Genomic DNA, 26217 nt, shown 5'->3' on the forward strand with positions numbered 1-26217 from the left:
ACTGCCCGCCCCCGCCCACCAAGGGACAGTTAGGGAGTTTGAGATCACATGTACACACTGCTATATTTAAAATGGATAACCAACAAGAACCTACTGTATAGCACACGGAACTTTGCTCAATGTTATGTGGCAGCTTGGATGGGAGGGGGCTTTGGGGGAGAATGGGTATATGGCTGAGTCCCTTCACTGTCCACCTGAAACTATCACAACATTGTTAATCAGCTGTACTCTAACATACAAAGTGAAAGTGAAAGTCGCTCAGTTGCATCCAACTCTTTGCGACCCCGTGGACTGTAGCCCACCAGGCTCCTCTCTCCATGGAATTCTCCAGGCAAGAATACTGGAGTGGGTAGCCATTCTCTTCTCCAGGGGATCTTCCCAACCCAGGGATCAAACCTAGGTCTCCTGCATCGCAGGCAGATTCTTTACTGGCCAAGCCAGCAGGGAAACTAATATAAAATAAAAAGTTAAAAAGACAACAAGAACTGGTCAACTTACTGAAAATGTCTTTGCTCAGGCCCTCCAGCTGGGTGTCCTGGAAGACGTACTGGTCCAATTCCGCTGCCCAGACAAGAAAAAGCATCGTCAATCAACTATTTCTCACCAAATGCTTACTGTATGCCTGGCCTTGGACTGGGCATCAGGGAACTGTGACCCTTCAGACTTGGCACACACTGGGGTTCAATAAATGTGTGCTGAACGAATGATCAAATGAATGAAGGAAGACTGAAGCTTCATGGGCTCTTAATCTAATTAAAGGCATGATATATATCCATGCAAACTTTTCTATTGCTATAAAGCAGTACATTGCAGCATAGCAGAGTTGTCTTGAAAGTGAAGTGAAAGTCACTCAGTCATGTCTGACTCTTTGGAACCCCATGGACTGTACAGATTCTTTACCAGCTGAGCCACCAGGGAAGCCCAGAGTTGTCAGGGGTTTGAGTTTAAATTCCAGCTCTACTCCCCTCACCCCACTAGCTGTACAATCTTAGGTCTACTTAACCTCTCTGGGCCCCTGTTTCCTCATCTGTGTAATGAGAATAAATAGTACCTACAACCCAGGGATGGATGGTGAGGATTGGAGGCTCTGCATTTAAAGCAATCAACGCAGTAGCTGGGATAGAGTGAACACTCAATAAAGTGAAAGTGTTAGTGGTTCAGTCATGTGTGGTTCTTTGCAACCCCAAGTGCTATAGCCTGCTGGGCTCCTCTGTTCATGGAATTCTCCAGGCAAGTATCCTGGAGTGAGTAGCCTTCCCTTTCTGGTTAATTACATGAAGTGGAGCATGTCTTATAGCCAAGGGAAAGATAGCTATCATAGTAAGAGGTAAGAGGAGGGTGTATTTTGGGTTGGGGTAGTCAGGGAGGGTTTCCCAGAGGCAGGGATCCTGGAGCCAGACCTTGAAAGATGGGGGGGCAGAGTCTGAGAGATGAAAGTAGAGGGCTTCCTGGGTAGTGGGGACAGAGTGGGGAAAAGATGGCTAGGAAACTCTTGAAACAGATGTCTTCAGTAAAAGTTTCGTGTTGGGGAAAGTTCAGACTTCATTTTACAGGCAACTGGGCTTCCCTGGTGACTCAGACAGTAAAGAATCTGCCTACAATGTGGGAGACCTGGGTTTGACCCCTGGGTCGAGAAGGTCCCCTGGAGAAGGGACTGGCAATTCACTCTAGTATTCTTGCCTGGAGAATTCCATGGACAGAGGAGCCTGGCGGCCTACGGGCCATGAGGTCGCAAAGAGTTGGATACAACTGAGCAACTGATACTTTCACTTTACAGGCAATAGGGAGCCATAAAAGGCTTCTGAGTAGGGCATGATGGTGGTGATGATGACAATGAATATGATAATGATGATGGTGTGGATGGTCGTGGCCGGGTGGTACCTAACACTTACTGAATGCTTATTGCAATCCTGCTCTAGATACGTTCCACACAGAAACTTATTCAACTCTCACAGTCATCCCACAAGGCAGGCAAGATTATTATTCCCATTTTATACACGTGGAGGCCACTGTAATACTTCGGGATGTCTCAGACGACCGAAGGCCCAGGAGCACAGATTTGAGGAGGAAGCTGCCTTCTCCACTTGCTCTCACTTCCTGTGTAGATGCCCCTAAGGGGGAAATGAATCCTAAGTGATTTGGAAAAAAGCCCAAATCATTCATTACTGCCTCAAGCTCTGAGGGAATGTGAATACTTTCAGGCCTAAGCATTTCTGCTTCTTCCATAGGAAAGGAAGAAGGTAGGTTCTCAGTTCTATAATTTTTGAGTCACACGCAGTTTCTGCTCCTCTCCGTTTTCTGCCTGAGAAATCCCGTGGACAGAGGAGCCTGGCGAGCTACATACAGTGATGGGTTCGCAAAGAGTTGGATATGACTTAGCAGGTGAGCACGCACGGACGCATGCAGGCACGATGCTGAGTTAACTATGCGCTGGGGAGAGACTAGCCATGTGCATGCCAGACCTCTTAAGTGATGCGATTCTTGGGATACCAGGAAAAGGGCCACTAAGAACATCTGTACAGGTTATACACTGTGCAAGTGTGCCCAGCCGAGAGGGCAAATGGGCGCAGGTATCCAGCCTGAACTCTGATAGCTAAGTTGTTCCTCTTTCTTTTTCCCCTCCTTATTTTGACTTTTTCTTTGTTTTTAAAATGTATTTATTTTTCATTGCAGGATAATTGCTTTTCTGCCATACATCAACATGAGTCAACCACAGGTATACAAAAGGCCTCTCTCTTCCATCTCACACCCCATCCCACCCCTCTAGGTTGTCACAAAGAAGTTGTTACTTCCTAATAGGGGCTGCATCCTGAAAAGAAGAGGAGGCATTGTTTTCCTAATCCAGCAAAGCCTGTGCATGAGACAGTGGTGAACCTGGGAAGAAGGGATCCTTTACCTCACTCCACCAGAAAAAAAAAAAAGGAAACACCCCTCCGTAAAGAGTTCTGTCCTTGTCTGAAACCTGTAGGTCTTTTTAAGGCTGCAAAACAGTCTCTCAGCTTAAGCTTTCGCAAACCTCCCCACTCCAGATATTATTGTTCTTGTGGTTAAAAGTAAGGACTTTGAAATAAGCAAGACCTAAGCTAGAATTTCAGACCTGCCTGTTACTATCGCTAATGCAGCCTTGAGTAGATGCTTCAATCTCTCTAAATCTTGATATCCTCATTTGTTAAATGAAGATACTGACAGTAGCTACTTCCTCTGTTTTGGGAAAGATTCAATGTGATAACACACACCGTGATTAGCAGGCTACAAATGTCCCTCCTCAATGGTAGTTACATTGGCTTCCATGTGTACAAAATGGGAATAATAATCACACCTGCCTTGTGGGACGACTATGAGAACTGAATAAGTTTCTGTGTGTAGAGTGTTTAGAACAGGAACTTACAAAGAGTAAGCATAAGTGTTAGGTACCACCAGACCACTACCATCAACACATTACTATCATCACTCACTCAGAAGCCTTTTATGGCTCCCTATTGCCAGTAAATCAAGTCCTAACTTTCCTGGAGTCAAAACTTTCACTGCAGACACCTATCTCAAAAGTTTCCTAACCACCCTTTCTCACTTTGCCTCCACTGCCCAGGAAGCTGTTACAAATACTAGAGTAATTTAGCTTAGGAGCTGGGGAGAAAGAGAGGGAGGGTATGATGTGGGCTTTGTGGGAAGGAAGGAAGGAAAAGCAGCAAATGGAAAAAGGTATAGAAATGTTGGCAGAAGATGGGGAAAGTTAAATTTATTTGCCTGGTGTCCATCTCCCCTTTTTCCCAATTCGCTATCCTTCTAACCCTCGCTCCCCATCCTTCTAGCTCTGATTTCTGACAGAGGGCCTGTTGGCTCCTGGTGAATAGTTGACATTAACAAAAGAAAAAAAAAGAATCTTTCCCCTTAATTGTCCTTTTTCTGGACTAAGAATGCTTTCTCACCGATATTGGCATAAGCTTCCCTGGTCTCTTCATCACCTTCCATGTCACACAACAGCCTGCTGAACTGTTCGCAGTTGATGGTGTCTGTGTCAGGCTCTGGGAGGAAAAGACACTTGGATGAAGCTGGAAAGATCTGGGAAGGAGGCTGCTGGGGAAGGAGGGAGAGGCATGGTGGGCTGGGAGAGGTCCCCACCAGGAGCGAGCCTGGCCCACAGTTGGAGCTGTCCGTGGTGCTGAGTGGAGCTCCAGGGCCAGCACGTCCCCTGCGTGGTATCTCCACTGCGGGCTGAGGGGTGCAGAGGGCCTTGAAAGGGGCCCGAGGGAGGGCAGCCCACCTGAGCAGAGCTCTATTTCTTCTTCTCCTGTCAGATCCATCCGGTCGTAGAGGTGGTAGAGCTGCAAAGGGTCAGCACTGCTGTTGAGAAGTTCTAAGTAACTGCCTTCTAGAGGCCCCAGCTCCATGGTTGGGCACTGTCCACTGCCTGGAAGGGAGACACAGCAGTCAGCTCATGGGGTGTTGGAAAGATGCAGAGAATTAACACCTACCACAGTTCCCAACTGGCTCTCTTGTTGAAGGCGAGGGTTGGTGGGAGCCAAAGAAAGTGAACAGAGGTTTCTCATTCAGCACTACTTATGTGCTCAGGGCAAAGAATATGCCTGCGATGCAGGAGACATGGGTTCGATCCCTGGGTAGGGAAGATCCCCTAGAGAAGGGGATGCCTACCCACTCCAGTATTCTTGCCAGGAGAATTTCATGGACAGAGGAGACTGGCAGACTACAGTCCATGGGGTCACAAAGAGTCAGACACAACTGAGTGACTAACACTTTCATGTGTGTTCAGGACATTGAGGAGGAGAAGCCCTACATCTTTCCTCTAAGAATCTTTGTCACAGTGGGAAGATGCCTGTGATACAGAAAAGGGAACCAAACAAGTGTAGATTCAGGACATCTCATACCTGGCAGCCAGGGGACCTAAGTTCTGCTGTTAGCACTACTATGAATGATAGCAGCTAAGATGCACAGAATACCTACTATGTGCCAGACACACAGTCTAGCACATTTAATTCTCACATCAACAACCATATGAGGTAGGTACTATTACTAACCTCATTTTATAGGTGAGTAAACTGAGACTCAGAGAGGTGAGGTGACCTATGTAAGGTAACTCAAGCCCAACCAGGAGTTAGTTCTGGGCAGTCTGACTCATGGACATGTATTTAGGTGTAAGGCTTTCCTGCCTTCGGTGACCTCAAGCAAGTCTGTGCTCCTCTCTATGCTTCAGTTTCCTAATATCTAAATTGAAGGTGTTGATGCACATTTTCTCTAATTCCTTTCATTATTAATTGTTAGAGGATATATCAAATACCTTAGGTTCTACTTCATTTGATCTTCAAAACAGCCCTGGCTCTCAGTCCACACAAAAACTTGTATACAAGTGTCCATAGAAGCATGTTTCATAATAGCCAAAACATGGAAAAATTCAAATGACCATCAATGAATAAATGGATAAACAAAATGTGGTATATCCATACGATGCAATAGTTGTTGTTGTTCAGTCACTCAGTCATGTCTGAGTCCTTGCAACCCCATGGACGGTAGCATACCAGGCTTCCCTGTCCTTCACCATCTCCCAGCATTTGCTCAAACTCATGCCCATTGAGTCAGTGATGCCATCCAACCATCTCATCCTCTGTCGCCCCCTTCTCCTCCTGCCCTCAATCTTCCCCAGCATCAGGCTCTTTTCCAATGGAATAGTATTCAGACATCAAAAGCAATAAAGTATGGATACATACTTCAACATGGATGAAATTTGAAAACATCATGATAAGTGAAAGAAGTCAGACACGAAGGCACATTTTGTATGATTCCATTTACACAAAATGTACAGAACAGACAAATCTTTGGAGATAGAAGGCAAATTCATAGTTGGCTACATTTGGAGGAGACTTGAGGGGAGGGAAATGGGGAGCAACTGCTAGTGGTTATGAGGCTTTTTTTGGGGAAATGATGAAACGTTCTAAAGTTGATGGGGATGGTTGCACAACTCTGTGAGTATACTAAAGTGGCCATTGACCTGTATACTTTAAATGGGTGAATTGTCTGAAATTTGAATTATATACCAATAAAGCTGTTAAGAGCAAGAGTAGTGTGGGGGCTTCCCAGGTGGCACAGTGGTAAAGAATCCGACTGCCAGTGTAGGAGATGCAGGAGACACAGGTTTGATCCCTGGGTTGGGAAGACCATCTGGAGGAGGAAATGGCAACCCATTCCAGTATTCTTGCCTGAAAAACTCTATGGACAGAGGAGCCTGGTGGGCTACACTTTATGGCGTCACAAAAGTCGGACAGGACTGAGTGACTGAGCACAGCACAAAGCTGTTAAAATGAAACAAAACACTGGCTCTGGGAGGTAGGCTTTATGGTCTTCCCTTTGCAGATGAGTAACCTGAGGCTTAGAGGGGCTCAGCAGACCCCTGATGCACAGCTCTTGCTGGCTGGAGCCCGTGTGAAGCTCCATCAGTGTGGCTCCAATGGCCCTGCCTTCCCCCCAGTTTTGGTAGTCTATAATTCCATGATCTGTTCATTTCCCATTGCTGCTGCAACAATGTGCCACAGGGCTATTGTAGCTTAAAGCAATGAGTCTTATTCCCTCACAGTTCTAGAGGCCAGAAGTCTAAATCAAGGTGTTGGCAGCCTTGGTTCTTCTGGAGGCTCTAGGGGCACACCCTTCCTTGCTTCTTCTAGCTTTGGGGATTGATGGCATTCCTTGACTTGTGACTTTGAGGCCACATCACTCCATTCTATGCCTAAGTGCTCACATCATCTCCTAATCTGCATTTGTCTTAAATGGACACTGATTTAGAGTCTACCCAGATAAACCAGGTTTCCCTGATAGCTCAGTTGGTAAAGAATCCACCTACAATGCGGGAGACCTGGGTTCAATCCCTGGGTTGGGAAGATCCCCTGGAGAAGAGAAAGGCTACCCACTCTAGTATTCTGGCCTGGAGAATTCCATGAATATATTAAAGAGTACCTTTTGGAGAAGGGAATGGCAACCCACCCTGGCATTCTTGCCTGGAGAACCCCATGGACAGAGGAGAGCCTGGTGGGCTACATTCCATGGAGTCGCAAAGAGTCAGACATGACGGTGAATTTCACTCACTCACTCAGAAACACCAGGACATCAGTTCAAGATCTTTAACATAATTACATCCACAAAAACCTTTTTTATTCCAAATAAGGTAGGACTCAATGCTCTAGGGGTTTTATGTTGACATATCTTTGAGTTGGAGGGGGAGGTCCAACATTCAACCCACTATACTTGGGATGCAGATACATGCTGGAAAGAATCACAAGAAGCTTCCTGGAGGAGGTGAGAAGAGCAATGGCCAGAAGATTCAAGATAGGCTTCCAAGTACTCAGCCTGGGCCAGAAGAAAATGGAATTGAAACGGGAGGATCGTGAGAAAACACACTCATGCAACTCACCACCACCACCCAGGTGCTCTTTTTCCTTTCACTCATCAACAGTTCTCATTAGCTCTGAAGGGTCTCAACACAGGCCCGGATATCACAGAGAATGAACTTTCCAGTCCAGAAAGACACCCTGGCCAGGGTTGACTGTTTATAATGGGTTGGGTGGGGGCGACAGGAACCCAAACATAGCAGGCTTGCGTTAATGACCCAGCCAACCATGACTAGAGGAAGTGGAACTGAAAGATGGGGCCACTAACTCTCTTTTCTCGGAGCAGGACCAAGGCTGGGAGGTGGGAGGAAGGTCTTTACTTCTCCCAGCAAGTCCTGGGAGCCAACCAAGCAATCTACTGTGCTCTCCAGGATGGTGAGAGAAGAGCTCTCTGCCCCAAATCTTGCCTGCTGCCCTGCTCCCATTTTCAGTCTGCAGGACAGCCTACATTATAGCTAGCCATCTGCCTCTTTCTCCAGACACTGAGATCTTGTAACAACAGATCCAGACTAACCCCAGCAATTCCATGAATAAAATGTGTGACTTTAGTCAAGTCACTCGTATTCTGAGTTCTCCCACAAGGACTGCCAGGGACCTTCAGACTCAATCTCCTTCATCCTACAGAGGAGAAGATGAAACCCTGAGACGGGCTGTGCCTTGCACAAGGCCCTAGAGTCTGCTGGTGGTGGGGGGGCCCACACCTAGCGTAAGACTCCCAGTCCACACTCTTCCCTGCCAATCAAAATGTATCTGGTCAACTAAGCACCCCCATTTATCTAGGCTCAGGAATAGGGACCAAGTCCTATTACAGATGGGCAAAGGAGGGAAATGCAGAGGGGAGGAGCCTAAATAAGCCTAGCTTATTGACAGGCTCAGCTGCAAACACTGGACACCAAATGTGGTCCAATACCAGGGAAATACACTGACAGCCGAGAAAGAAGGCAAATCCTTTGAGCTTTGGAATCAAACTGCCCGATTCTCAAATCATTCTTATCTACCAACTCACCATAACCTGGAAAGTTCATTTTTTAGATCTCTTGGAGCCTCAGTTTCCTCATTTTTATTTTTAGGCCACGTTCGCAGCTTGCGGTATCTTAGTTTCCTGCGTGTGCATGCTCAGTCGCTCAGTTGTGTCCAAATCTGTGATCGATGGATTGTAGCCCACCAAGCTCCTCTTTCCATGGGCTTTTTCAGGCAAGAACACTGGAGTGGGGTGCCATTTTCTCCTCCAGGGGATGTTCCTGACCCAGGGATTGAACTAGAATCTCCTGCATTGGCATGGGTATTCTTTACCACTGAGCCATCTGGAAGCCCCTTAGTTCCCTGACCAGGGAAAAAATCCAGGCCCCCTGCAGTGGGAGCATGGAGTCCTAACCATTGGACCACCAAGGAATTCCCTCAGTTTACTTGTCTGTAAAGTGGTAGTCCATGGCCACAGGACTGGAAAAGGGCAGTTTTCATTCCAATCCCAAAGAAAGGCAATGCCAAAGAATGCTCAAACTACCGCACAATTGCACTCATCTCACATGCTAGTAAAGTAATGCTCAAAATTCTCCAAGCCAGGCTTCAGCAATACGTGAACCGTGAACTTCCTGATGTTCAAGCTGGTTTTAGAAAAGGCAGAGGAACCAGAGATCAAATTGCCAACATCCGCTGGATCGTGGAAAAAGCAAGAGAGTTCCAGAAAAACATCTATTTCTGCTTTATTGACTATGCCAAAGCCTTTGACTGTGTGGATGACAATAAACTGTGGAAAATTCTGAAAGAGATGGGAATACCAGACCACCTGACCTGCCTCTTGAGAAATTTGTATGCAGGTCAGGAAGCAATAGTTAGAACTGGACATGGAACAACAGACTGGTTCCAAATAGGAAAAGGAGTACATCAAGGCTGTATATTGTCACCCTGTTTATTTAACTTATATGTAGAGTACATCATGAGAAACGCTGGACTGGAAGAAACACAAGCTGGAATCAAGATTGCCGAGAGAAATATCAATAACCTCAGATATGCAGACGACACCACCCTTATGGCAGAAAGTGAAGAGGAACTCAAAAGCCTCTTGATGAAAGTGAAAGAGGAGAGTGAAAAAGTTGGCTTAAAGCTCAACATTCAGAAAACGAAGATCATGGCATCCGGTCCCATCACTTCGTGGGAAATAGATGGGGAAACAGTGGAAACAGTGTCAGACTTTATTTTTCTGGGCTCCAAAATCACTGCAGATGGTGACTGCAGCCATGAAATTAAAAGACGTTTACTCCTTGGAAGGAAAGTTATGACCAACCTAGATAGCATATTCAAAAGCAGAGACATTACTTTGCCAACAAAGGTCTGTCTAGTCAAGGCTATGGTTTTTCCTGTGGTCAAGTATGGATGTGAGAGTCGGACTGTGAAGAAGGCTGAGCACCGAAGAATTGATGCTTTTGAACTGTGGTGTTGGAGAAGACTCTTGAGAGTCCCTTGGACTGCAAGGAGATCCAACAAGTCCATTCTGAAGGAGATCAGCCCTGGGTGTTCTTTGGAAGGAATGATGCTAAAGCTGAAACTCCAGTACTTTGGCCACCTCATGCGAAGAGTTGACTCATTGGAAAAGACTCTGATGCTGGGAGGGATTGGGGGCAGGAGGAGAAGGGGACGACAGTGGATGAGATGGCTGGATGGCATCACTGACTTGATGGACATTAGTTTGGGTAAACTCCAGCAGCTGGTGATGGACAGGGAGGCCTGACGTGCTGTGATTCATGGGGTCGCAAAGAGTTGGACACGACTGAGCGACTGATCTGATCTGATCTGATCTGATAGGGATTAGGTGCATTAATTCATGTAGAGCCCTTTAGGAAGGTGACTGTCACTTAGTAAGTGCTTAAGGAATGAAAGCATAGCCACACACAGAGAGCACAATATGGGAGAGGGCTATGATTATTGTTAATTCACCTCTTACCTCTGCAAGAATCACTGCAGACGGTAACTGCAGCCATGAAATTAAAAGATGCTTGCTCCTTGGAAAAGTTATGACCAACCTAGACAGCATATTAAAAAGCAGAGACATTACTTTGCCAACAAAGGTCCGCCTAGTCAAGGCTATGGTTTTTCCAGTAGTCATGTATGGATGTGAGAGTTGGACTATAAAGAAAGTTGAGCACTGAAGAATTGATGCTTTAGAACTGTGGTGTTGGAGAATACTCTTGAGAGTCCCTTGGACTGCAAGGAGATCCATCCAACCAGTCCATCCTAAAGGAAATCAGTCTTGAATATTCATTGGAAGGACAGATACTGAAGCTGAAGCTCCAATCCTTTGGCCACCTGATGCGAAGAACAGACTCCTTAGAAAAGACCCTGATCCTGGGAAAGATTGAAGGCGGGAGGAGAAGGGGATGACAGAGGATGAGATGGTTGGATGGCATCACCAACTCAATGGACACGAGTTTGAGTAAACTCTGGGAGTTGGGGATGGACAGGGAGGCCTGGCATGCTGCAGTCCATGGGGTTACAAAGAGTCAGGCACAAGTGAGCAACTGAACTGAACTGAACCTCTGCAAGATTTATAAGGAGATCCTTTCTCTTCCATTCCTACCTTACGACATTGTGAAGCCAAGATTCCTGCCCTTTTGCATGAGGGGAACCCACAGCCTCCACAGGAGCAAGTAAGCCCTAGAATCAGCAGTGCCACCTGGGATGTCTGCTCTCAGACATCCCGAACATACATGTCAGCGCCTCCCTGCATCTCTGAGACAAAGCCCACACCGTACACGCTTCCTCTTGAATAGACAAGGATTTGCAGCTCGCCACAGACGTCTGCCCCCAATCTGAATTCACCAAGAGCCCTAGGGAGGAGGCAGCTAGACTATTATGCCCATTTGACCAAGGAGGATCCTCAGACACCTCACTGAAATGGCCTGTCTAAGGTCATCTGGTTGGAGAACTTGACTTTGAATCCTGGCTGGGAGACCTTAGGCAAGTGATTTAACCTTTCTGAGTATCAGCTTTCCCATCACTAGACTGGGAAAATAATACTTATTTTGTGGGACCATCAAAAGGCCAGGAAGGGCTCTGTGTGGTACACCAGGCACACCAAAGGCCACGGTAAAAGGAAGCCCAATCTAGAGACCCCAGGCTTTCACTTTAGAGCTCCCCACAGTGCCATACTGCCTCCCATTCATGCCGAAATCAACTTGGCCTGGGACCTGCTGGTGTTCCCACAACCATGTTTCCTGTGTCTCTATATGCTTAGGAAGCACTTCAGAGGCTCCTAACTGGGCTCTTTCCTCCCTGTGCAATTCCAGAGGGGCCTGGAGGCAAAGGGCCCTGACCAGCCCACTGCAAGGGAGAGAGTCCCCTACAGATGCCCCAGCACAGGCCAAACCTCCAGGCGAGGGACCCTGTGAGTGCAGGAACCTTCCATCTAGCTCACCTATCCCCCATGCTCTAACACATGGCAACCCCTCTCCATCAAAGGAAAGATGGCGCACAGCTAGAATTCATTGGTGCCTCTGAGTGCCAGGCATTGAATGACATGTTTATAGGTATTATCCTGTTTAGCTGAACTCACACAGTAGTCATATGTCTTCCCATTTCTCAGATGAAGAAACAGGCTCAAAGAGAAAAGCAATGAACTGGGACCTGAAACAGCTGCCTGGCTCCAAGTCTCAGCTTCTTCCAGGCTCTTGGCAAAACCCACCCCTGGCCACACTGGGGAGGTGCCTTCGCCTGGCGGTGCGCTGAAGCGTGGGTGCAAGACAATTTCTCCTTTTGAGAAGCTGTTGGGGGCACAGCTGAGGAGTGAGCTGTGTCTTTTTGGTAAAAGGGCAGTATTTTTAGAAGGTCCTCTTTGGACCCGCCCTTCCCCTTGGGCCACTACCATCTACATCCAATTTGAGAAAAAGTTCCTAATCCTTTTGCCACCAAAAGTCCCTTTGGGGGTTTGTTTCCATCTCCACTTCACATGACACCACAGGTTTTGAAAGACCGTGCACACCAAATGGTTTTTGAAATAAAGCTTCATTTCCCTCTCCCCCGGAGGGAAATCAAGCATTACCAGAAGGTTCTAGCTCAGATGTTGATAATCAGTTTTCACAGTTCTGTGCTCTGTCTTGGCTGGGGAGAGTCCTTTTTTGTCTCGGGGTGGTGCTAGATGTGCTCTGTTTATTATCTTGTATCAAGTGTCACACCAGCTCTGGGAGATTGGTGTTATTGTACCCATTATACAGATGGTGACAATGAGGTTAGGCTCAGTTATCAGTTGCTTTCTTCCCAGAGAGGGGGGTATATCCTTGAGGATCTGAGGAGACACTGAGAGGCAGGAGGGGACTTCTTGGGTACTCCAAAGTTTTCAGCACTGCTCTGCACTGTGATGAAAGAGCATGAGAAGAAATACTTCCCTACTCGTTGACTGTGAGCTCCTCCCAAGGAAGAAGTGGGAAATCTCTGAACTGTGTGTCTAGAGACACATGTTTGAGTTCCAATTCTGCCTTTGGTCTTGAATTCCTTTCTCTACCCATCTGAGCCTTAGTTTCGCCAGCTGGGTGTGGAAGCCCACTCAGACGAGGCATTTAGGGGCTCTAGATTCCTCATTGCTTACCAGCTTTCCTCCCTGCCTTTCCCCCAAACCCCCCTAACACCACTCTGCCCCTCAACTTCATGATAAGTTTCTTCCAGATGCCACTTTGTGGCAGGAAGCCAGGAGCCCAGGGTTCCATATCTACCACAAGCAGCTCCCAGTCAGCATCTCAGTGGATCAAACAAGTTCCTCTTTTCCTCTTGCACCCTACAGGCCCCCAGATAAATTCGACAAGACACCTTGCACTTTTTTCCTCTCCAAATCAATGATTTACTGAGCATCTCCTACAAGAAAGTCACTGGGCTCAGTTCTCTGAGGGCCTTAGAGAGGTTTAAAACACAACCCCTGCCAAGAAGCTTGCAGTATAGGCCTGGATGGTATTTTAGAAAAGAGACGAAATGTGAGGATGATGGTACAGTGGTTAAGGGTGTAAGCTCTGGGTTCAAACTCTAGTTCCACACTAACTGGGTGACCTCAGATAAGTTACTCAGCCTCTCTGAGTTGTGGAATCTATTGTTCTTAGGTCGCACGGTGTCGACCTCGTTAGACTGCTATGCGTGCGTGCATGTGTACACTGTTGTTCAGTCATGTCTGACTCTGCAACCCTGTGGATGTAGCCCCGCCAGGCTCCTCTGTCCATGGGAGTCTCCAGGCAAGAATACTGGAGTGGGTTGCCATGCCCTCTTCCACAGGATCTTCCCGACCCAGGGACTGAACCCACGTCTCCTGTGGCTCCTGCATTGCAGGAAGATTCTTTACCGATGAGCCACCAGGGAAGCCCTCGTTAGGCTGCTACGACTTGCCTAAAGTGACATATTCAAGAAGTATTACTAAGATGTAAGCTCCAACGTGGAAGCAGCAAGGTGTCACTTGCCACCGTACAAGTGACAAAACTAGAAAACTGAACAATGCCAAGGGGTTGGTGGGAGTGGATGTTTGTGGAGCCACCTGCAGAACAACCCAGCACCCCTTAGAATACCTATGGGTGCAGAGATCCTACAGTTCAGCGATTCAGTTCTTGGATATATACCAAAGAAATGCCCGCACAACTCCATGAGGACACCCATCAAAAGTTGCCCACTGCCAGTACTGTTTGCGGTGACCAGGAGTTGGAGGCCACCTGGGTGTCCATTGCTAGGGGAAGGATGGTACCAAGTAGCTGCTGCAATCTGCAGGGGATGATGCTGTGATTAGAAGCCACAGTCCAAATGCACACGGAGGCGGATCTTAATAACACAGTACAGAGTGGAAACGTACGAAGCAGAATAGCTCTGATGACCCTGTTCTAGATGTACAGTAACATACAGGTGCAGAAATAAAGAAAAAGCAACACGTATTTTAAAGCACATGCCAACGAAAGGATACTCCTCGAGTGCATTAGAGTGGGTTCCCAGAAAGAGGAAAGAGTAATGGGGAAAAGGGAAGTTAAATAAGAGAGATGCCTCACGTGGAGCAAAGGTCAGACTGTACTGCAAAGTGACATGTGCAGTTAACTCAAGATTGGAAAAGGCTCCTGAAGTGTAAGAGAAACAAAACAAAACCAAAGATGATGGAAGCTACCTGGGTTGGCGTATGTCTGTGGCTCACCAAACAGGGCCTGACACCCGTAGATGTTCAAATAAAGGAAGAAAACTGAACTCTTGCCACCCTGTAGACTGCCAGGGATGGGTGGACTGGGGCCCAGGAGCCCCCAGTCCTGGGAGAGGAGATGAGAAAGTGAAGGACTTGGAGATGAACAGGGAAAAGTGGGTACCGTCGGTAGAGGAGGAAGCCGCAGCCCTCTGGCCCCCAAAATGAGACAGAGGGGACTTCCAGAAACTGCTGGTGTCAAGACTTTCACTTCCGGAGGGGCTTGATGGGGTCACAAGAGACAGAGCAGAAACTAAGGTACGTGGCAGTGATGAGGGACAATGGGGCTGGAAGGCAACTGAGGGTTCTTGTCACTTCTCCTCCAGGCAGGGAGACTGGAAGGTGTGTGTGTGTGTGTGTGTGTGTGTGTGTGCGTGCACGCACATTGTGTGAGCATGTCATAGCAGCCAACAGGCCAGACAAGGAGAGGTCTGGAAATACTGTAATTGGTTGGATTTTGTGCCTGACTGAAACTGCAGGATTCTCTGTGCCAAAGGGGGCTTGGCTTGGAATATGGATTCAAAATGAAGGGTGAGGGATTTTCCTGGTGGTCCAGCGGCTGAGACTCCATGCTGCCAATGCAGGGGGCCTGGGTTTGGTCCCTGGTCAGGGAACTGGATCCCGCAAGCTGCAGCTAACAGAGCCTGCGTGCTGTAACCAAGACCCGGAGCAGCCAAATAAATACACAATTTTTCTTTTTTAAATGAAGGGTGCGTTAGGCCTATAGACCTACGTGTTTTGTTTCCTAAGAGAATTTGTGTGTGTGTGTATTGTTGCTATTATTGTTTAGTCACTAAGTTGTGTCAAACTCTTTGTGACCCCATAGACTGCAACCCACCAAGCACCTCTGTCCATGGGATTCTCCAGGCAAGAATACTGGAGTAGGTAGCCATTTCTTGCTCCAGGGATCTTTCCAGATCAGGGGTGGAACCCGTATCTCCTGCTTGGCGGGCATATTCTTTAGCACTAAGCCACCAGGGACGTGTGTATGTATATGTGTGTCTTAATCACCATCGCAAAGTCTCCATAGAGAGCACACAATTAACTGTTGCCAAAGTCCCCATCACTTCCCATTGCATTCTGCTGGGTCCTGTTTGGCGCGGTGATGACCCCTGAGGCATTTGAGTTGGCTTGGAGGCCTCCTAAGGTCTCTTCTCTCTCTGATCTGCTGGAAAGATGATGGCTTGGGATGGATGGGTGACTGGGAGAGGCAGGACTGGATTCTATCCTGCCCCATAGGGGCAGGATGCACAGGACGGTGTCTTCCAACAGAAAGGCTTGGAGGGGACTGGCCCTGAGTGCCCAAACTGGCCAGTTCCTTAAAGGAAGGAGCAGGAAGCCTGGGGGTTGTAGTGTCTGGGTGCTAGGGGTGTTCCCTCAGCTCTGGTGCCAGCTCCAGCTGAAAAAGGATTAGGAAATAAGCTGTCTGGAGGACACAGGGCACCAAGAGCTATTCTCCACCGGACTCACCTCACCCTCCTCAAGGATCTTGGTGGCTCCAGAGGCTGAAGCCCCACCCCCCACCCCAGCCTTTCTGTGCCGAGACCAGCCTGTGCCAGGATACAGGGGTCTCGGAGCAGGAATGCTGGAAGTGGAAGCAAGATTGGCTCCGCTCCTGGCCACAGCGCTCCTCAGCAGTTGGAGGGAGCGCAGAGGAAGTGAGCTGGTGCAGCCATGGAGACAGCCTAGACAGACAGCATCCACACAGGGAGTCATGACTGAGATCTCGGTCCTGCTCTGCATCTGACAGACTCTGACCCTAGGCAAGCCCCTTTCCCTCTCTGGTCCCCAGTTGCCTCGTCTATTAAATAAGAATGTCGCACTAGAACGTCCGTGCATGCTCAGTCGCTTCGGTCGTGTCCGACTCTTTGTGACCCCATGGACTGTAGCCCGCCAGGCTCCTCTGTCCATGGGATTCTCCAGGCAAGAATGCTGGAGTAGGTTGCCATGCCCTCCTCCAGGGAATCTTCTCCACCCAGGGATCGAACTCCTGTCTCACCCCCCTGAGACAACTTGGCTCTGCTTTTCCCCACGTAGGGCTTGGAAATCTCCCAGAAGACTCCACAGAGACTACCTCTGAACCCTTGAGCAAGCCACCTATCTTTTCTGGACATCCTGGAGGACACCCACTTCATCACAACTTGGAAAATCTTGGAACTCGAACAAGACAAGTCCCGCTGATGTGTGCAACTGTAAATGGCAGTTATTGGGGTCGAGAGGCCCGGGGCAGGGGGAGGCAAAGGGGGAAGGAGGAGAAAGCTTGAGAGCTACAGCCAGGGGAGGAGGGGGACTCCATGCTTGTCCAGAACACCAGCCTCCCCCACCTTCGCATGGCCTTTCCTCTGCATGCCCCAACCTTCCCAACTACAGTCTGTGACCCAAAAAGGAGTCCAACAAGCTGTTCCTGGAAGAAAATCTGAGCCGGGTGCTGGGGTGGGGAGGGGAACGAATAGCCCCGTGGCTGCAGTGAGCAACGCCAGGCTCCCAACTCCAGTCCTAACCCCCAACTTGATCTACATGTGCTAAGTCGCTTCAGTCGTGTCCGACTCTTTGAGACCCTGTGGACTGTAGCCCCACCAGTCTCCTCTGTCCATGGGATTCTCCAGGCCAGAATACTGGAGTGGGTTGCTATGCCCTCCTCCAGGGAATCTTCTTGACCCCGAGATCAAACCCGTGCCTCTTACATCTCCTGCATTGGCAGGTGGGTTCTTTACCACTAGCGCCACCTGGGAAGCCCAACACGGCACCTAAGCCAGCAGCAGACGCTTTGCTGGGTTTTGGAGACTCCAAGAGAAATACATTACTCACCAACCCTGGCTGCCAGTCTCTGATGACAGCTAGCAAGCTGGGCTGTGGATCAAAATTGCCTGAAGCAGGTGCTAAACACACAGCAGCTCATATCTCATCCACGGAATCTGGGGTGGGGTCCGGAAATCTATAATTTTAAAGAGCGCCACCCTTGGGCACCCCTTCCCCCAAGACACACACACACCCTTGCCTTGCAGTGACTGAAAACTAAGATAGGCTTTATTTCCAAGGCAGCCTGAGTTTACACTTGCTAAGAAGTTTACACTGGCCAAGTTTACACTTGCCTTTCAGTTTGCATGGCTGTGAAGAAAGCTGAGTGCCGAAGAATTGATGCTTTTGAACTGTGGTGTTGGAGAAGACTCTTGAGAGTCCCTTGGACTGCAAGGAGATCCAACCAGTTTATTCTGAAGGAGATCAGCCCTGGGATTTCTTTGGAAGGGATGATGTTAAAGCTGAAACTCCAGTACTTTGGCCACCTCGTGTGAAGAGTTGACTCTTTGGAAAAGACTCTGATGTTGGGAGGGATTGGGGGCAGGAGGAGAAGGGGACGACAGAGGATGAGATGGCTGGATGGCATCACTGACTCAATGGACGTGAGTCTGAGTGAACTCTGGGAGTTGGAAATGGACAGGGAGACCTGGCATGCTGCAATTCATGGGGTCGCAGAGTCGGACACGATTGAGTGACTGAACTGAACTGATGGGTTTTCCTTCCTCCATGGGGAACTTCCAGACTCTGCATTTCTATAACCTTTCTACTTCTTTCCAGGTGGAAACCCTGGAATCAGATTGGTCCCCAATTCCTACATGTTTCTTTCCAAATTCCCTCAGCACAGCCCCTTGACCTAGTACCCCACCCACTCCCAGCCTAGATTGTTACAAGAGTTACTAGGTCTTTCTAGTAACCCAAAGTCTCCCAAACTTCAAGCATTCACCTGCCTCCTTTACAATTCTTTGGTCATATCTGCATACCACCTGTTGTATAATTTACCTAAGCATTTTCCTTAAATCAACATAAAAAAAATCCCAAACATTTATTTTAAAAGAAAATTTTCTGGAATTGAAAGTAGCAATGCAAATGGATAGATGCATGCAAAAGTTTGCAGCAACACTATTCACAAAAGACAAAAGATGGAAACAACTCAAGTGTCCCTTGACAGTGAATGGATAAGGAAAATGGCCACACACTGGAATAGTATGCAGCCAGAACAAGGAATGAAGTTCTGACACATGCTACAACAGGGCTGAAACTTGAAGATGTTATGCTAAGTGAAAAAAGCCAGACATAAAAGAACAAATATTGTATTAATATAATTGCACTTATATGAGGCACTGGAGTAGTCAAATTCATAGAAACAAAAAGTAGAATGGTGGGGACTCGCCTAGCAGTCCAGTGGTTAAGAATCCACCTTGCAAGGCAGGGGGTACAGGTTCAATCCCTGGTTGAGGAACTAAGATCTGACTAAGCCCGTGGGCATCAACTATGGAGTTCGAGTGCTTTGGAGCCTGTATGCCACAACTAAGACTCGACACAGACAAATAAATATTTTTTTAAAAAAAACATAGAAGGGTTACCAGGGGCTGGGGGCAAGGGGAGAATAGGGAGTTAGTGCTTAATGGGGACAGAGTTTCAGTTTGGACCACGAAAAAGCTTGGGAGATGGATGGTGCTGATGGCGGCACAACATTATGAATGTGCTTTATGCCAGTGAACTGTACACGTCAAAATGATTTTCTTGGTAAATTTTATGTTTAAAAAAGAAGAAAACTTTCTATCGCTATCTTGCATGAAAAACAAAAAGCAAAACCACTATCTCACTTGCCATTGAAAACCAAAATTATCAAATTAATGTCAGCTGCCCTTCCACTTTGTTAAAAAGAAACATTAGTATTAGACTGCTGCTAACATGCCTACTCAGGCTTCCCTGGTGGCTCAGATGGTAAAGAATCCACCTGCAATGCGGGAGACCTGGGTTCGATCCCTGGGTTGGGAAGATCCCCTGGAGGAAGGCATGGCAATCCACTCCAGTGTTCTTGCCTGGAGAATCCCCATGGACAGAGGAGCCTGGCGGGCTACAGTCCATGGGGTCACAAAGAGTCGGACACGACTGAACAACTAAGCACAGCACAGCAACGTGCCTACCCACAAAAAAGGAGGATTAAAAGAGGAACAGAAAAGCTCCGATGTCTTTCCTATGAGAACCAGTGTCAATCAAGACCTCTCTTGAGAACTGCCTTTGGACCACGGATCACCTGCGGATTCCCTGGTGGTTCAGCGGTAAAGAATCTCCCTGCCAATACAGGAGACGCAGGTTTGATCCCTAAGCTGGGAAGATCCCCTGGGGAAGGAAATGGCAACCCACTCCAGTATTCTTGACTGGGAAATCCCATGGACAGAGGACCCTGGTGGGCTACAGTCCATGGGGTCGCAAAAGAGTCGGACACAACTTAGGGACTAAACAACAATGGATCACATGTGTGTCAAAGCCTGTGGAGACACAGGGGGCGTGAGCCCATGATGACCGCTCAGATCTCTCTATACAATCCTGCTAGAATCTGTGAGGGTTACACCGGGCACGTGTGTATTCAAAGTGCTCTTGTGCAAGGCAGGAAATCATGAGGAAAGCACTCATATCTTATCCATCTTGTAGATACTTCTTGGAAGGGGAAGTCACTTACCCAGGGGGACTGATGCCAAGTCTGAAACCCAAGTTTGTGAGCTTCACCCTCTTCCTCAGGCCACCCGATCACCCAAGACTGACGCCTGGCCTTGGAGCAGGGCCCCTGTGCTAACTTTCTGATTCTACTCTTCACAAGGTACTAGATGCCAGGAACCCGCCATCAGACTTTGCTGTATCAACAAGCCTCCCTCTGACTTTCCAGGCCCCGCCCTGCATTTGTGGAGGGTCACGCCTTTGCCCAGGTACTGGATGCGCTCTCAGGGGACCTGGATTCAGATTCTGAGTCTGCTAACAACTTGGCCAAGGGGTCTTTGACAAAACTCCTTGGGAAGTCCCTAGAGGTTTGTAACATGGAGAAGGTATAGCGGTTGGACCACATTAGTGCCTTTCAACGTATGTGTGACCACCTCTGGATCCCTGAGATAGGAGACACACACACACACACACACACCCATATGACCTCTGGACCCCTGAGATAGGAGACACACACACACACACCACACACACACACACACACACACACACACACCATAAGACCTCTGGACCCCTGAGATAGGAGACACACACACACACACCACACACCACACACCACACACACACACCCCATATGACCTCTGACCCCCTGAGATAGGAGACACACACACACACACCACACACACACACCATAAGACCTCTGACCCTTCGTGCTGAAGGCCTGTTTCCTAGGCTACATACGGAGGATTAGTTCCTTGTTTGCGCCTAGGGGAAAGTCCCCGGACCGTGGGCAGAAAGTGCCACGTGCCCGAGCACGTAGATTTCCCCTGCTTCTCACGACTAAACCCGCCAAGAAGCGATCCTACCCTGGGGGTGGGAAAGCCGAGCGGCGTGTGGCGGGGTGTCATCCGTCAGCTTCTAATAGTTACGCAGGCAGTGCGCTTCCATGCGCACCAACCTCACGGGGCTCATTCTCAGCACGTCTCAAAAAAAAAAAAAAAAAAAAAAAAGACCTCTGACCCCCTGAGATAGGAGACACACACACACACACCACACACACACACACCATAAGACCTCTGGACCCCTGAGATAGGAGACACACACACACACACACACACACCATATGACCTCTGGACCCCTGAGATAGGAAACACAGACACATACACACCACACACACACACACCATATGATCTCTGGACCCCTGAGATAGGAGACACACACACACACGCATACACACATACCATAGGACCTCTAGACCTCTGAGATAGGAAACACACACACACACACACACACACCCCCCACATATGATCTCTGGACCCCTGAGACAGGAGACACACAAACACACACACATACACACATACCATAGGACCTCTAGACCTCTGAGATAGGAAACACACACACACACACACACACACACACACACACACACACACACACACGTCTAAGATAGGAAACACACACACCCCCTCCATAGCCAGACCCAGCCAATGGGATCTGGGGGCGTGGCCTGGAAACCCACTTCTAAACAGCTTCCCCCACTCCCTCCGCCCTCCTCCCTCGGGTGATTCCCACGTATGGGAAGCCTCGGAGCCCCTGGCTCAGTTGTCCTTGAGGACCCTTCCCTCCATATTCTGGGACCTTGGAGACCAGGTCCTTGCCTAAGGCAGACTGGGATTTAGAAAATGTTTTTCTGGAGTCTCATCTTCTCTTCCTTCATCTCCACCCGTCCTCAAGCAAGAAGCACTAATTTCTTTAGCCTTCTGACTGGCTGGGAATGGCATTTCTTTGGGAGGAGCGGGGAGGAGGAGAGCGGGGAGGGGGAGAGCGGGGAGGCATATCCGTGTAAGACGTCTTGCGAAATTTAGGAACACCTGGCTGCAACTGGACGTAGGGCCCTTCTATCGCCTCCCATGTGTCACCTAGGGTGGAGACAGAGGCTGCGGGACTCAAGGGAAAACTGCGGGTATTAAGGGTTCCAGACAGAGCTAGGCGTGGTGGGAGCCCCACCCCAATCCCTCTCTTGGGGGCCCTTAGTTTCTCGCCTTAGAGGACGTGGCTTAGGACCCCAACTTGCCATAGAGATGCCAACGGTCAAGCACAGTCCGGGAATGCCCCTGCCCCCAAAGATGCTAAAAGAGAAGTGAGGATCCCTTCAATCCGCTGGTTAAAGGTCTCCTCATAGACCCCCGCCCCCACCCCCCAGCACTGGGGACCCCACTAAGAGGACCGGGTACCCAGATTCCAGAGTCAGAGTGGGAACGTGACTCAGGAGGGAAACTGAGGCTCAGACAAATGCAGCCCGGGTCCTAGGTCTCGGGGTGGAAGGGAAGCCTGTGATTCCCTCCTCGCGCTCCCGCGCGCATCTTCAGATTCCAGGACGCTCAGCCAGTGTGGCTACCCAGCGTCTGCCCGCCCCGCTAGCCTGCTCTGCGCGCCTTTTCTCTGTCCCCGTGTCTCTGCAGACGCTGCCCTTCCCGCCCGCTCTCCCCACCGCCGCTCCTGGGCCCCAGTAAGCTGGGCAAAGCAGCCCAGCTCCGGGGTCTCCACTCTCATTTCCTGTGTGGAATCCTTCCAGAGATGCCGGAGAAGAGGGGTTTTCTGGGTGTGCACTCTGCACGTTTACAGTCCCCGGCTTCCAGCCTTGCTGTGTGACCTCGGGCAAGTAGCTACCAGTCTCTGAACTCTATTCCTAGCCCCACCTCGGGGGCCGCAGAGGGGCCTTGGGTTACCTGCCATTGTTTCCCGCGACTCCTGCGCACGCTGCCTTCTGCTTCTCCCTCCTGCCTGCTCTGCAGTTGAACGAGGGCGAGGGCGAGACGGGCCGTTGCCGGGCCACCTCCCTTCCACCCCTTCGGGCCCCCCCCCTCCCCCCCCGCCTCCGCCCCCCTGTGGCTGCCTTTTTTCTCTTTCACTTTCTCTCTGCCCCAAAGGGCTTGAGCCACCAAAGCTGGGGAGTAAGCAGACACCCAAGCCGCCCCTGGCTGCACCCACCACGTGCTTTCTCAGAAGCACCTGGTCTGCCGCTCACCAGAGCTCCAATCAGCCCCTAAAAATAGCCAGAGCTCGCTTGCCGGGAGGTAGCCTGCCCTTTGGAGTTTGAAACACAAGTCCTGATAAGGAGGAAGCTGGCCCTCCCTTTCTTTCCACTTCAGCCCCACCTTGAAACTGACAAGCCATCCCTGCAGGGCACAGGGACTTGCTAGCCCAGCCACTCACTCCAGAGCAGCCGGCTGCCCTGGGAGGCAGAAAAAATTACTCAGGTAAATTCAGCCCTGGCAACCTTGATTCCTCACCCCACCCCCACCCCCACCCCCCACCACCACCACACACCTCCTGACAGCTTTCTTCCCTCCCTTCTTCCACAGGTCCTGCACCCCTGCTCCATCCACCCTGAGGCCTTGGAGAGGTCACTTCCCTTCCCAGGATTGGATTTCCTCATCTGGAATTGAGGGGGGAGCCTTCAAGGTGACTTCTGACCTCTCTCTGTCCTTAGAAAATTCTCCCTGCCCCAAGCTCCCGCTGCTACCCTCAGAGCCGGCAAACATCTTCAGTCTGCAGGTTTGGAGGAAGCCGAGCATTTATTTCAGCAGCGTCTGACCAAAGACCTCTCACACTCTCAACCACACAACAAAGGCAACACCAATAATATTGGGTTCCTGTGTGGATCTTCAGATATTAAAATAAACTGGGCGCTGTGCTAGAACCTTGGATTGCTCACCTTGGTCTTGGAATAAAAGTTTCCTGCAATCCCATTTAACAGCCCAGACTCAGTATAGGCTGGGGACCCTATGTCACTCGACACCCAGCCAGGCAGCGCAACTGGGGTTCAAACCTGCGTGCTGCTTTCAGAGCTGATACCAGATGTCTGTACTCTGTTGTCTCTCACCGTCTGTCCCCTGTCCCCCACTTATTCCACAAAGCGCCAGTTGGAAATGGGGGAGAGGGTAGCATCGGACCAGGTGCCTGGCTACTCCCCACCAGGCTCAACGTCTAGACTAATGGGCTGACTCTGGCTTTGGTGTCCCTGCTTCCTGGGGATGGGGTGGGTCTGGCAGGGGTTCCACCCTTCAAGGGCACCCCTCAATGTTTACCTGGCAGAGAGAGGACCTTGCGGTTGGCAGAGCCTGGCCATCAACACTGAGAGCTAACGACACGCCCCCTGGAAGTCATCCCATTAGTACCCTTCAGGCTGATCAAGTTCTCTTACATTCCAGACACCTGAGTGAAACTGCAGGTCCTTCAGTGGAAGGAAACGGCAAACCACCTCACTTCTTCCAAAAGCCCCAGCAGGCCAAAGACCCCTTCCTGCCATCCTCACCCCCCTGGTTCAGAGCAGTGTCTCCTTTTTTGGGGGATGGCGGGATGTCACCCTAAATTAAGAAGCGTTCTCAGCCCCAACATCCCCCACCCGCCTTTTTACCTTGGGGCTCTGGCAGGTAGGACCCGGCAGGGCGTGGAGCCAGGCAACGCATGGTGTGGGAAACACAGGGAGGCAGCAACTTCCGGACTCTGGCAGCCTCTCCTGGTGCCCTCAGCCTGCCCAGTGAGGTCTTCAGGTGCCCAATTCAGGAGCAGGCAGCCTCATCTCTGGCCAGTCTCCCTACACCTGGTCAGGAGCCCGCCAAGACTAAGCAAACACGCAAAAGAAGCAAGTAAGGGACCAGCAGAAAATTCTCTTACCAGGTGATCAGCGCTGCCAGATTTCTGTTACTAGGCACGCTCTAATTTGCCCACGCTCCCTTAAACACTCCCTGTGTTTAATTTCAGTTCCTTGTTGTGTACCAAATGGGGTGATGACCAGGAAAGATAGTGAGTTGACTGTTGGAGTGTCTTCAACAAACTGTCATTCTAAAATGGTATTCACCACAGTGGAACCACGCTGGTGCCAGTTGCCAATATATGCCATCTTCTGTAGGGTGGTGCTAGGGCCAGAGCCTCACAGATGCCTCAAGACAAGCTGAAAGCCCCTGCTGAGTTCTGTCAACTCCCTGGATTCCATTGCCATCCCCCACCCCACTCACACAACAAACTGCCCTGAGTTTCCCCAGAGAAAGAGTCCTCCACTCATCATTCTTATTCCAAGACATCGGATTAAAATATAAAATTACATATTAGAAAGTGTTACCCCAAATAAGATATACTTAGACACACATAGTTTGGGGTACCAGATAAATGCAGCAGAGAGACTGTCACAGGTGAAAGTTAGTTAGTGCCTTTTCAAGGTTCTGCCCAGGCTTCTGGAAGCCTCCAGAAGAAAGTCTCAGTCTGGGGGCTAATGAACATTTAACGCCTCTTCTAATGCATCATCAACCCATCTCACAGAGAACAGCCCCCAGCTGCAAGCCATCAGTAGACAGCAGTGTCTGGCCAGAATGCCCTCCTGTTTCATAGTTACCTTCTGTGTGTAGCATTCTTGTTCATTTATGTTGGACATAAACTTTCCTTGGGAAATAAAATTGAATGGAAAATGTGACGGAGAAGGCAATGGCACCCCACTCCAGTACTCTTGCCTGGAAAACCCCATGGACGGAGGAGCCTGGTGGGCTGCAGTCCATGGGGTCGCAAAGAGTCGGATATGACTGAGTGACTTCACTTTCACTTTTCCCTTTCATGCATTGGAGAAGGAAATGGCAACCCACTCCAGAGTTCTTGCCTGGAGAATCCCAGGGACGTGAGAGCCTGGTGGGCTGCCGTCTATGGGGTCGTACAGAGTTGGACATGACTTAGCAGCAGCAGCAGAAAAATGTGAGTAGTTCGAAAACAACCAAAAACCCCAAACCTGTCAAGCTAATAGTAGTGTGCGTACGTGTGCTAAGTCACTTCAGTCATGTCCGACTCTGTGCGACCCCATGGACTGTAGCCCACCAGGCTCCTCTGTCCATGGGATTCTCCAGGCAAGAAGACTGGAGTGGGTCACCGTGCCCTCCTCCAGGGGATCTTCCCGACCCCAGGATCGAACCTGCGTCACTTATGTCTCCGCATTGGCAGGTGGGTTCTTCACCACTAACACCACCTGGGAAGCCCAACAGTAGTGCAGAGGGTACAGAACGATTATGAGGTTGGTACTGAAATGAATGACGTTTTGGAAACAATGACTTCGGAACCTCAGGCATTTTTATGGAAAGAACGCTGAATTGGGAATTTGCAGCCCTGTGGTTCAGCCCCCACGGTTACTAGCTG

The 26217-nt window shown here is 49.5% G+C and overlaps 1 protein-coding gene across 7 annotated transcripts in view; it reads right to left on the reverse strand.

Moving 5' to 3' along the window:
- CIITA (class II major histocompatibility complex transactivator) overlaps nucleotides 1-26217 on the reverse strand; it is a 59587-nt gene that overhangs the window by 22197 nt on the left and 11173 nt on the right. For 4 of the 7 annotated variants that reach the window (XM_025275668.3, XM_006041108.4, XM_006041107.4 and 1 more), the window contains exons 2-4: nucleotides 4262-4408; nucleotides 3927-4022; nucleotides 499-561 (exon numbers count right to left, since the gene is read on the reverse strand). In XM_025275668.3, the coding sequence (XP_025131453.3) occupies nucleotides 499-561; nucleotides 3927-4022; nucleotides 4262-4408 (306 nt within the window). Of the gene's footprint in view, nucleotides 1-498; nucleotides 562-3926; nucleotides 4023-4261; nucleotides 4409-22766; nucleotides 22890-24128; nucleotides 24318-24457; nucleotides 24736-26217 lie in introns of those variants that run through there. The other 3 variants (XM_006041109.4, XM_044935690.2, XM_006041110.4) reach the window with 3 other exon arrangements.

Source organism: Bubalus bubalis, chromosome 24 (genome assembly GCF_019923935.1).
Source record: "Bubalus bubalis isolate 160015118507 breed Murrah chromosome 24, NDDB_SH_1, whole genome shotgun sequence".
NCBI lineage: Eukaryota > Metazoa > Chordata > Mammalia > Artiodactyla > Bovidae > Bubalus > Bubalus bubalis.